We start from the raw sequence: 13225 nt of genomic DNA, 5'->3' as shown, positions 1-13225 counted from the left end.
GGTTGAGAGGGTCAAACAATATCACAGGAGTCCAGTTTTTTTCTAGAGATTCTTCAAGATTGAAAGACAAGAAGAATCTCTTTGAGTGAGCAGCAACGTGCTTTGTAAAGGAACTTGAAGGACAAAAATTCTTTGATGAGGGAGAATCTTCAATTCAAAGAATTCTGAAACCTGCGGAGTCCCACTGCAAACATTGATATAGAGCCACTTCCACTGTTGTAAATGCTTTGCTGGATAAGTCTGTAAAGACTGCATTTAAAATAAAATCTGTTTTTTTTTTTTTTATCCTTCCTTCACATCTGATTCCAGGTCAGATTGACTCTCAGTGGAGCCCACTCTGGATCGGCCTCTATGCTCAGCACATGGAGCGCTGGTTGGCGTGGTTCCCCAGGGCACAGATCCACCTGGTCAGTGGTGAGAGGCTCATCTCAGACCCGGCTGGAGAACTGCGCAAAGTCCAGGACTTTCTGGGTCTTCAGAGGATTGTCACAGATAAGCATTTCTACTTCAACAAAACCAAAGGTTTCCCATGTTTGAAGAAACCAGAGGGCAGCAGTAAACCTCACTGCCTGGGAAAGACAAAAGGCAGGACGCACGTCTCTATAGACCCAGTGGTGATTCAGAAACTCAGAGCTTTCTACAAACCCCACAACCAGCGGTTCTATCAGATGGCAGGACAGGACTTTGGCTGGCAGTGACATCTGAACAGTATGAAGCTGAAAAGATCTGCCATCCTTGACTGAACCCACAAATGGCACTGGAGATTTGATCCTCAAACCACAAGTCAAAATATCCAAGTAGTTTTATCAGTCTGGTTCTAAGATCAATCACTTTGTCACAGATTAGATTACAGTGTTCTGGAGCAGAGGCCGGGGTTGCTTGTGTAGCTTTTTTAGTGTCTTTTGTCTAACTCAGCTGTAGTCAAATGTTAAAGGAAGTCACCACCTTCCTCCCTGAAATGTTCAGAACCTGGCTGAAGACATTTGCCCAGTTTTTATTTGAGATATTAAATGCAAGAAAAGCATTGTTTTCAAAGTACAAGGGGATCTTCAATGTGAACTTTGGATAAACGAAGGGGGGGCCCTTCGTTTATCCCTCTCTGTTTGCTCCAAACAGAGGGTGATGAAAAAATAGTGTCTAATATTTTGGACGTGATTTTTGTTCAATGACATCAACATCACCGGTCCGCTAGCATTAGCGCAGAGTATCCAGCACTTGAATATACATAACAACAGCGGTTCTTATGTCATGCTACAATATAAAGTCATTACTTACATTTAAATGTAAACTTCTGTGGTTCAGAGCGCACCCACGTCAAGAAAAGAGCTTCTCAGCGCGTCGAGGTTTACACTTGGGATGGTGGACTTTGGACCTCTCTAATACGGACACGACTTTGACTTCAACTACCACTTCAAATCAAGGGGGAAGGCTAAGGGGAAGGGAGAAGGGGAGTATTCGGATCAGGCCTGAGATTCTTTGCTTGAGCTCAGACGTTACCTAAAGGTTTTATTAAGTAATACATGAGAATACTAAAAGCCATGGAATCCCAGCACATCTCTAGGCTGATGTTCCCACTAGAAAACCAGCCTCCTGTGACTGTGACACACCTTAAAGGATCAACTGCTGGAGGACAACCGAAGCCAGAATGACTACTGATCACTGGAGTAGAAACGTTTGACATTTTTGTAGACTTTATAAAGGTTTCACACTTCTGCATAAAGTTTTTTTTTGTTTTAGGTTTGCATGCATTTGCACTAGTTTGAAAATAAAAATAAATAAATAAAAACTATTTTTTTGCACACGCTCCCTCCCAACTCTTATCCATTTTGATTAAGATTTCTGCATCAAGTCTTTTGGGGCAGCTTTTGATGCCTTTTAATTGTATGAACCCGCTAAATAGTTTATATTTGTAAGAACAAATAATTAATATAATTAACAAATAAAATAATTGTCTATCAGCTCTGGAGGGAGGGACTTTCAAAAGCCAAAGCAATACTGCCATCTAGCGGAAAAAAATACTTTTGTGAAGCAACAAAAACAAAAAAGCATTTATTTATTTAGAATATGGATCTTGTTTACAAATAAACAAAAATGTAGTAAATGTCTGATTTTTAACATTCAGATATTTCTATTTCACCACGAACATATATTTGATAAAAACTACACTGAAGATCTTACTTAGTACTATTGTTCATACAATGACAGGCTGAAGAAAAAGGAACTCAGTGAAGCAAAACACAGAAAAAAACAGCAAATTATCCCAAATTATACATAAATAAAACACACAAAGTTATTATAAAATGCACTTACAATAAAATAACGCTATCAAATAAATGTAAACAAACTGACTCTTTTATTTAAAAAAAGGTAAATTCTCATTTATGAGGTTTGGCAGTTTATACAACTACTAAGTTCTGAAGGATGAAGAAAGGATGATTTTCTTCTCTTCCCAAGCATCGAGTGCTGCAGGAAGGGAAGGCACTCTGTGTTTCATGTTGCTCTCTGGAAACAACCCCTCATTCATATCTGCCAAGAATCTCAAACAATCTATACATCTCGACTTTTCTTAAGCTAATAGAGTTTGCTGTTCAAAAGCCGACATTTGTAAAACGCTTGTCTTTAAGCTCAAGCGTTTTATAAATTACACTTGGCCTGGTTTTTCACTACATTGTTTGAAGGGGCTTTTTTGACTGCTCAATTAGCTAATGTGTTAATAAAAGTGTTTCCTCCATGGTGATTGGTCAAGCAAATTCTGCAAGAACTTAGGGGTATCATCATCAACAAACTACTTAACTTTCCAGAAGACACTTTCCTGTGTGCATTTTTGCCCTCTTTCAACATCAGGAAGACAAATGCCTTCTTTCTGCTCACATTAAGCATCATCTTACAACTTGATTACTGCAAAGATCTGCTGAACAGGTATACAAACTTGCAGAAACCAGCCACTACAGATGGTTCAAAAAGACTGCTACAGGTTTTAACCAGGCAAAGAGCCACATGTCACCTACCTGTGACACGTGTCTTCCTCAAGTTGCTGCATCAGATTCAAGTCTTCAAAAGCATGGTAAAGGTGAGTGTCTTTCTGTAAAAAAGTATCATAAAACTGCTTAAAAATAACAAGCAAAAATACATTTACATGCATTGAGTGTTTCTGAGTTTGCATGTTCTCCCCGTGCATGCGTGGGTTTTCACCGGGGACTCCGGCTTCCTCCCACCGTCCAAAAACATGCTTCATAGGTTAATTGGTGACTCTGAATTGCCCCTAGGTGTGAATGTGAGAGTGGATGTGTGTGATTGTGGCCCTGTGACAGACTGGCGACCTGTCCAGGTGTACCCCGCCTTCGCCCATCAGTAGCCGGGATAGGCTCCGGCACCCCCGCGACCCTGGAAGGGAAGAAGCGGTCAAGAAAATGGATGGATGGATGGAGTGTTTCTGCACTTCTACCAATTATACATCAGTAAGAAAAATAGTTCTAAACCACAACTCCTTCCTCCAGGTTTGCCGCTCCTCCATTCAAATCACAGGTGGATGATGCAGCAAACATTCTCTGCTACAAGGAAAATTATGCTCAGACTCACAGCTGTCTCTATAATATTCAAAAAGAATTGAACTTCTCCATGGCTTCCTACAAAATAAAACATCACCCCTAACATCAAAGCTAATTTCACAGCTGCTACTAACATCTCACTTCTGGGCTGAAGCGCAACAGAAACTGAAGGGTAGCCAAGCACCAAGTTGCTGCTTTGGGGTGTCTGTGGTTAGATTTGACATCTGACAACAAAAAGAAGATTTTAAAGTTCCACTCCTATATTTTTGTGTGTTGTAAAAGCACTCCTAGTTATCTTTTTAGCCAAAATAAATACAATAAAACAAAATAAAAAACTGTGTAGTTTCCAAGGACATAGTTTCTGCAGAGCAGCAGGAAGTACATAGGAAATTCGTCTCTGAGTTTTGGGCAGGACTGTTGGTGCAGAAGGAAGCCTCTGTTAATATTGAATCATCCCTCTGTTTATACTTTATCCTGCTAGCTTACAGCCCCAAGGTAACACTAGAGGAAACTGCAAAACCTGTGAGCAATATCAGAGCTATCTAGCCGTGCAGCTCAGACCAGGAAGACACAGATGTTCATGGATCTGTTTATCTGCAAGTGTGATGCATCAGAAGGGAGAGGAGCAGGGGGACTGGGGCTCCCACATTTCAATTGCTGTGCCACAACTAAGAACTTTTTCAAACGGAATTTTTTTAATCTGTTACTGATTCGCTACAATTTAAATAAAGAAAGCTCAATTTGTTATTTATGACCTGAGAAAAATGCTACAAGAACATGTTAGAAACACCAAAAACAAATGTTTTTATTGGAGTAGGTCTTTGAGGTACCTGCAGAAGGAGGAGAAATGCATCCCATCCACCACGCCATGCAGAGCTAAAGTCCAACCAACTCACTACAGCAAGCATTGCAGCCCAAACATTCATGACTGACTGCACCTATGGTGGGTTGAGTCTGTTTCCCTTCACGATTTTAGATTTTCAACTGTTATTTAGAGTCATCCTCCTTTTCCCAATAATGTACAGTGTTCCTAAATGAAGCCACACTAAAAAGTAACATCTGCAGCAGCATTGAACACCTCTTTAAGAATATGCATCAGATTGACTGCCACATTGATGCTCTGAAAGCCCAATCCTTTTCTCTAGCAGTACTCCTCTCCCTGAGCATCAGGCAAGTCGTTGAGGTCCAGGAAAAGGGAAGTGTTGGAGAGTTTCCGCCCATTTGATGACAGGTCCAGCAGCTCCTCTGCAGCGCTTGGCACAGAGCTGATGTACATGTCCCACATTTGCTCTGGAGAGTCGAGCTCCAGCAGCTTCTGCTTGATCTTGAGGTTCTTCTCAATGTTTCTGCGCTTGTGCTTGAACTCCAGGATGGTTTTGGTGTAACGGTTAATGGTTGTAACTGAGGATGCCATGCAGGATGTGAAGGAGCTCCACGCTAAGCTAAGAAAGAGTCAAAATATAAAACTTTATTTCAAGTGAATCAAATTTACTCTCAATAAAGACAACATTAAAATGAAGTTATTCATGTTAACTCTAAAGTGAAGAAGGGTAAACCATCATTGATGAATTCTGAAACAGCTCAGTTTTTATTTACAAGTTGATTGATTTAACTTGATCTATGGTTCCACAAGATTCAGTTTTCAAGCATTATTAGATTTACATCCAAAACCTAACTAGTTTGGGAAAAAAAAAAAAACACTTTTCATATAATTATTGATTGAAACTGCAGAGGTGAAACTTGCAATTATTTTTTATCACTGCTGACATTACACTGTACAAATACAGTCATTGCATCGAAATGATCCTATGTGATATAAGGTGTTCTTATTTTTGAAAGGAAGTTGTGTGAACCTCTGACAAAAGTTATTAAGCAAGTTTTTGGGAAAAACTTTTTTATCTCTTTGTGTTTTATTCATGGGCTCCCTTGTGGCTACAGTTAAGTAGCAGTGTGAAGGGTGTTGCCTAAGGACCCACACTGGATTCAGCTCATTGCGCCCCCTGGGAAGGGAATCTGGGTTTCGCACACACCAGTCCTGATTTTAACCATGCAGATGCTAACATTGTAGTGCATTTCCAAAATGTCCACGAATGTTTCATCTTTGTCCATTAAAACTATTGTCTAGGGGTATTTTAAATTTTTAAACATTGTTAACCAAAACCTTGCCCAAAAAGTTTTCAAGTGCAAAAAAGCTTTTTTTTTCTGAAATTAATTTAATTTAAGTGTATAGCTTTTTGTAAAACACAATTTTACCTTCAGTGAAACTGCCAATTGTCAAAACGTACAAAAAGTAACCACGAGTTGTAAGTGAGGTTTTAAATCTAAAATGCAGCTAAAGTTAGAAGATACAGAAGGAACTTCACTCACATATATGACCAGCTGTAGTCCCATGTTTGGGGCTTCCAGTCCTCTGGGCCGAGACTGACGGTCAGCTGGAAGGCTGTGGTGAACATCATGTGGGCCACCATCCCCAGCAAACCTGCACCACACAATCACACCACACGGTGGCAGCCTCAAACAGAAAACAACTACAATCAAGAGCCTACAATCTGAAAAACTGCTGATCAGGTAGAGGAACAAGCTAAAATACAACATTTAGTTGTCTGTATGCAGTTATACTGTGTACATTCATTTGGAAAGTATTAAACTGAGAGTATTGCCCTATCCTGCAGGATGGCTGCAAGCTTCTTGTGTTGGACAGTTCTGATAGATACTCTTTCCATAAATCATGTATAATTTGTAAAAGTTTAAAAGTTCATTTTTGTTTTTAAACAAAAAATAGTTCTGTTGAATTGATTTAGCATGCTTTTTTTGTGAAAGAATTGGTGAGATTTCATTAAAGACTTAAAACATTAGCAGTAACTTAGAGGTTGCTAAGTGAGTGTAAGGAGTTGCTAATTCTTTTTTATGTAAAATTACATTTCCAAGAAGAAAAGTAACAAACACGAATGCATATTTATACAATGCTAATCTTTGGCGAGGTTGACGCATCGTGTCAACCAATCAGGGACTCAGCTTTGAACAAGTTACATTTTCAGTTACTTGATCAGTCAGTAGAATACAAATCATTTAAGGCTGATTATTGCCTAAACATCCATCCATCTATTTTCTTGACTTGTTTTGGCTGCCGGAGCCTGTTTCGCCTACTGTTGAGCAAAAGCAGGATACACCCTGAACAAGTCGCCAGCCTGTTGTAGGGCTCATGGGGTTGGAGCAATCGCGCCACACCGGCCCCATGATCCTCTGTGTGTCGGCCAGCCAGCCAGCCACCCGAGTGCTCTACTGGCAGACAGAGAGCAGGTGCAGGATGGGGAGGAACCCTGCTCAGGCCTCCTGAACCTTATGATACTTTTCTTATTTTTATTGAGACAGTAAAACAATAATAAAGGTCCTCTTGTAAGAGTATGTCTAGGAAAAGCCTGGTTTGGAGCAGTAGATCTAAAGGAGCGTGACACTTCCACCCAGCAGAGGGTGCAGGACCCCCCAGCATCCCTGCCCAGACAGGAGGGGAAGTCAGCCTGAGAGCGGGGACCACCCCACCCTCCTCCCCACCCTCCTCCTGGATGACCTCATCCTTATGAATGACCTCTGCCTGTCTGCCGCTGTTCTAGTTTTGTGGACTTTTAGCTGTACTCAGTTCCTGTCTGAACTAATAAACCTGCTGCACGTGGAACCAGCTGTCTGCCAGTTTGTGACATTACTGTTTAGTTTTGCCATTTTTAAATTTAATGTTCAAGTCAAACAACCGCTATTCCTGACAGCACTATTGTTGTTTTTATTCACTCATCTGGCAGGCCAGATTAGATATTTGTCCAACTGATGTTGGATTAGAAACCACTCAATCCACATCCTTTATATCCTATTTGGCAGAGAATACACAGAATGGACTGCAGCTAAAACTACACAGAATCCTGCACAGCTGCTTCTCCAAATGCCTCTGGATGATATTAAACAAGTCGTGGATTATTTCTCTCTGACAACCTGGTTAAAGTTAGACAAAGGTTACAAGAACTTCACTGAATCAATCAATCAATCAATCAATCAATCAATCAATCAATCAATATACTTTATTAATTCCCTGGGGGGAAATTCATTAAATGAATGCTGCTTGCTTGATGATTTCATTCTTCTTCATGCTAATGCTAGTAAAGGTTTTGGGTATGAGGCATAGAGCTGCAAAAGATCTTTTCTGCCCAGTTAAAAAATGCCTACATTTCCGTGTTCACAAAATCATGTGTCTGACATTAAAGTAAACTAATTACTGTTATAATATTATCTGTCATCTCTCTGCTGCAACAAACTCACTCACACCTGGATGGTGGTGGAGGCATGGTGAGAATCACATTTTTTGATTTCTCCAGTGCCTTCAATACCATTCAGGCTCCATTACTGGGTAAGAAGCTGCAGCTGATGGTGCTGGTGGATCCACGTCTCCTGGATCACTGATTACCTGACAAACAGGCTGGGCAGTGTCCTGTCTGATGTGGTGATGAGTGGTGTGGGGGCCACACAGGGCACTGTGCTCTCTCCATTCCTGTTCACCAAGGTCATTGACTTCAGGAAGAAGAGCACAGCACCGCAGCCCCTTAACATCCTGGGTAAGGATGTAAAGGTCGTTGAGGAGTACAAGTACCTGGGTGTGACCATCGACAGCAAGCTGAGCTGGAGGACCAACAGCACGGCTGTCTACAAGAAGACCTGCAGCAGAGTGTATTTCCTAAGGAAGCTGAGGTCCTTCAATGTTCCCGCCCTGTGATCCACAGTCTCCGCTCCCCGGTTCCCGCCCTCCCCGGTTCCCGCCCTCCCCGGTTGCCGCATGTTCTCCTCCGTCCCCGGTCCCCACAGTGGCTCTCTGTCTCCTGGTGTGTGGGGTGGGCGAGCTCCACCGCTTCTACAGGACAAAAACGCTCGCAGTGGATTAGTAAATTACTTGATGATCAGATCACTGAAAACATCCTGTGCCCAAAGCTGAGTTCCTGATTGGCTGATGTGATGAAACGACCTGTCAAACTTCAAGTATTTGCATGTGTACACAAGATGGCGGCGCACGTAGGTGAAGCGGCTCTCCGCTCCCGATTCAGTGCTACGTTTTCTATATTTTTTCTTTACTTTTCTCCTGTATTTTTGTCTTTTTGCGCTGCGTATCCCCACTACACTCGGCAGATGTTTTTGGATATCGGAAATCAACAACATTCCGTTGTTTCCAGCGACTTTCACTACAAGCACAGCATTCCAAGCTACATAGCGAGACCACCGGGCTCTCCTTGGAATTGTTGTCGGGACTGGCAGGCGACGCAGACGGAGGAGGGAGAGGAAGCAGAAGCGAGGCTGCCGGTCTGGCGTCGTGCTAAAGCTAAGGAAACAACCACACAAGCCACGGCTACCGAGCCTGTTCCTCTCAAATGCCAGATCCCTGGTAGACAAAATGGACCATCTGAGACTACAGCTGTTTGGAAATCGGCATGTAAACAACTGCTGCGCGCTGATCATCACAGAGACCTGGCTTCACCCGGACATTCCCGGCGCTAGCATGCAACTCGAAGGCTACACTCTGCTTCGCGGAGACAGAACGCAGGACTCCGGTAAGAGTAGAGGAGGGGGCTCTGTGTTTACGTGCATCTTAACTGGTGTACCAACGGCACAATTATCGACCAACACTGTTCCCCTGATGTGGAGTACATGTCCGTTAGATGTCGGCCCTTTTTTCTACCGAGAGAGCTGACTGTTGTGATCATCACGGCCGTGTACATCCCGCCGGACGCTAACGTAAACACAGCGCTCTCTCTCCTGCTGAACGCCATTAACAAACAACAGGGGGCACACCCCGACGGCGTTCATATTATCGCGGGAGTCTTTAATAAGGCCAACTTAAAGACAGTTCTCCCTAAGTTTTACCAGCATGTGAAATGTTCTACAAGGGGGGAGAACACTTTGGATCACGTTTATAGCAACATCAAGCATGCTTACATCCACACCCCTCCCCCACCTCGGACAATCAGACCATCTTTCCCTCCTGCTCTTTCCGGCCTACACCCCCCGCAGACGCCAGTCAAGGCCCACCACAAAGACCATCACAACGTGGCCCAATGATGCTCTGCCCATGCTGCAGGACTGCTTCCTGGAAACGGACTGGAATTTATTCCACCAACAAGAGCTGGAGTCACTCACAGGAACAGTGCTGGACTACATACAGTTCTGCATTGGTGAATGTGACGGTGGACAAAACAATTCGGGTTTTCCCCAACCAGAAACCCTGGATGACCAGCCAAGTCTGCACACTCCTCAGAGCACGCGACACCGCCTTCAGGTCAGGTGATAGAGCACTATACAGTGCTGCTCGAGGTGACCTGAGAAGAGCAGTTAAGAAAGCCAAAGCAGAGGACTCAATACGCACAGGATGCGTATTGAGTCCAACCTCTCAAGTAACAACTCTCGGGAGGTCTGGCAACTATGACATCACCAACTTCAGAGGATGTGAGGTGTCCACAGCAACTCCAGATGCTGCCCAAGCAGAGGAGCTGAACCGCTTCTTTGCTCGCTTTGGACTCCCACAACAACACCCCTCTGCTCCAGCACCACCCCCAACCCCACCACCCCCCAGCACACCTCCACTCACTGTGCAGGAGCACAACGTCAGACGGGTGCTCCAAACAGTGAACCCAAAGAAGGCTGCTGGTCCTGACGGAGTACCAGGCAAAGTGCTTCAGCCGTGTGCACACCAGCTCACCCCCACCTTCACAAAGATCTTCAACCTCTCCCTGGCCAAGGCAGAGATCCCATCCTGCCTGAAATCTGCAACAATAATCCCAGTTCCAAAGAAGTCTCCAACCACCAGCCTCAATGACTACCGTCCAGTGGCCCTCACCCCGGTGATAATGAAGTGTTTTGAACAGCTTGTCCTTCAACACATCAAAGATCATCCCCCCACAGACCTGGACCCTCATCAGTTTGCATACCGAGCAAACAGATCCACAGAGGACGCCATCGCTGTAGCTCTTCACTCCACACTGAGCCACCTGGAGCAGCAGCAGAGCTACGCTCAGATGCTCTTCGTGGATTACAGTTCAGCCTTCAACACAATAATCCCGGACAGACTCTGTGAGAAACTGGCCACTCTTGGCATCCCTCCCCCACATGCAACTGGATCAACAACTTCCTTTCAGACCGCTCACAGGCTGTGAGACTCGGCCCCCACCTCTCCTCCACCTGCACACTCAGCATCGGCTCTCCTCAGGGCTGTGTGCTGAGCCCTCTGCTGTTCTGCCTCTACACCTACGACTGCAGTCCAGCCCACCACAATAACCGGATCATAAAATTCGCTGATGACACCACAGTGGTTGGACTCATCTCCAGAGGGGAGGAGTCTGCCTACAGGGAGGAGGTCCTGAAGCTGGCAACCTGCTCTTCAGAGAACAACCTCACTCTGAACACCAAGAAGACCAGGGAGGTCCTCATCGACTTCCGGAAGCACAGCCCTGACCCAGCCCCCCTCCACATCAATGGCGAGCTTGTGGAGAGGGTCCACACCATCAGGTTCCTCGGTGTCCTCATCTCAGATGACCTCTCTTGAACAGCCAACATCACAGCCGTCATCAAAAAGGCTCAGCAGCGTCTGCACTTCCTGAGGGTCCTCAGGAAGATCCGCCTCTGCACCAACCTGCTGCTGACCTTCTACCAGTCATCCATCCAGAGCCTGCTCACATACTGCATCACAGTTTGGTTCGGCAGCTTCACCGTCGCAGACAAGGAGAGGCTCCAGAGAGTGGTAGACACAGCTCAGAAGAGCATAGGATGCCCCCTCCCCACCCTGACTGACATCTACTCGGCACGCTGCCTCAGCAGAGCTCAAAACATAATCAAGGACAGTTCACACCCTGGATCGGACTTGTTTGCCCTGATGCCCTCTGGAAGGAGCTACAGAGGCATCAAAACAAAAACAAAGAGACTGAAAAACAGCTTCTTTCCAAAAGCAGTATCTATGTTAAACTCCAACTCACACAGATAACTGCTCATCACACTGTACAGTATATGTTCATATATTTATATACTGCTTATGTAAATATGCATATGTAAATCTGGTTATTTAAATGCTTGCTTTTTTGCACATCCATAATGTACATATCTGCTCATAGTCTGGATACTATGATGGACAATATACACTTATATGGCACAGTTCATTGTATATATTTTTCTACATATTTTTTTTATATTTTATATCGTATTTTATATTATGTTCTGTATTTTTTATGCCAATTTCTTTGCACTGAAACGGTTGCTGCAATTTCATTGTCCTTGTGATAATGACAATAAAGGTCTATCTATCTATCTATGTTGGCCGCGCCACACAGTTCGCGCCTCGCGGCTCATATCAAGCTGCTGGCAGGCCTTCATGCTGCGCCAGTCGCTCAAATCGCCTTGGGTTTAATCCCCGGGGGGTGTCCACTGATCTCCATCCAGACTGGGTCCTTAGGCAAGACCCTTGACGCTGCTGCCTAACTGGGTCCCTGTGCCTCCCAAATACAGAGTAGTGTCAAGCCGGGCATCCAGCAGAAAAACTCTGCCAAATCCCTGATGTGAAGCAGTGGGTGCTGTTACGCTGTGGGGACCCCGAATGAGATAAGCCGAAAGGGGAACAACATATTTGTGCAACGTAATTTGAGGTAAATGTATTTTGGGTCTTTTTGGAATTTGTTTAGCTTTTGAACATGTATTAAATGCATTTTGTGTAGGTGGTGCTTTCATAAAAAAAGAAAGATAGCAATCAAACATAAAGTGATCCACTATTTTAATCCATGGTGACTCTCAATAAAAATGTTCTGTCAGCAATGAAAAAAGGAATTTTATGTCATTACTTTCCTCCTGTCCTTCCTTTTGTCACCAGAAAAGCAGGATCTCTCTTTTTCCACACCACACTCTTCAATGGCCACGACACAGACAAAGAATAAATAACAGCAATCATAGCCTTTCAATCGGATTATCACCTAAAGCATCCCTGCAAATCCCTGCACCAGATTGAGACATAAAAACCTACATTTCCTCTTGTACCTGTCAGGGTTTTTATGAGGTTATCCCTCAGCAGAATAACCATAATGCCATGGAAATCGCAGTCATCTTTGTGTCAGAGTCAATGAAACATTCTCTCATGGCCTTCAGAAAAGATGCCTGTTTCAGGAGGAATTCTTTCATTTGAAGTTGATGAAAGTCAATTTAAGTGATTTATTTTTACGTGGTACTTACTTCCCAACAGCGTTCATAGGGGTAGTAGAACACTATAAATATATATATATATATATATATATATATATATATATATATATATATATAGAAGACAGCATAAATTCACAGAAGAATCTGAATTTGAAGCTCCTGAACAAAAGGTTGAAATAGAGTGACTCTTTTTCCCCTGTTTTTATTTGTTATTGGTTTACTAGGTTCACTTAAGATTCATCAACAAAAATTAGATGCAGAGTTGTGGGTTCGCAATAATAATTTCTTGTGGTCATTTGTATCCCGGTCACAAAACGCATGCTACGAGGGCAGGTTGGTGTTCAAAAAAGAGGCAGTGCAGTTGCCCTGGAGGCAGTAATCTGCTCCTTTACACTAAGATGAAAGTGCTGTTAGTGGATTTAAGGAGGAATAAAGCAGGAAACACTCAATGACAGTTCATCGAAGGCGGA

General features: G+C 43.6%; 2 protein-coding genes across 3 annotated transcripts in view; one reads left to right on the top strand and one right to left on the bottom strand.

Moving 5' to 3' along the window:
• hs3st3l (heparan sulfate (glucosamine) 3-O-sulfotransferase 3-like) overlaps positions 1-2425 on the top strand; it is a 41951-nt gene extending 39526 nt beyond the window's left edge. Inside the window, exon 3 of the mRNA XM_024261537.2 lies at positions 310-2425. Coding sequence (XP_024117305.1) covers positions 310-698 — 389 coding nt within the window. The 3' untranslated portion in view covers positions 699-2425. The remainder of the gene's footprint in view (positions 1-309) is intronic.
• Positions 2426-3366: 941 nt separating this feature from the next.
• Positions 3367-13225, bottom strand: part of LOC112138871 (germ cell-specific gene 1-like protein) — a 32447-nt gene continuing 22588 nt past the window's right edge. The window contains exons 3-4 of one of the 2 annotated variants that reach the window (XM_024261540.2): positions 5916-6027; positions 3367-4990 (exon numbers count right to left, since the gene is read on the bottom strand). In XM_024261540.2, coding sequence (XP_024117308.1) covers positions 4690-4990; positions 5916-6027 — 413 coding nt within the window. In that variant the 3' untranslated portion in view covers positions 3367-4689. The remainder of the gene's footprint in view (positions 4991-5915; positions 6028-13225) is intronic. The other variant, XM_024261538.2, reaches the window with a different exon arrangement.

The sequence above is a fragment of the Oryzias melastigma genome, unplaced genomic scaffold (genome assembly GCF_002922805.2).
Source record: "Oryzias melastigma strain HK-1 unplaced genomic scaffold, ASM292280v2 sc00221, whole genome shotgun sequence".
In the NCBI taxonomy this organism is placed as follows: domain Eukaryota; kingdom Metazoa; phylum Chordata; class Actinopteri; order Beloniformes; family Adrianichthyidae; genus Oryzias; species Oryzias melastigma.
This window is presented reverse-complemented; position numbering and strand designations above follow the sequence as displayed.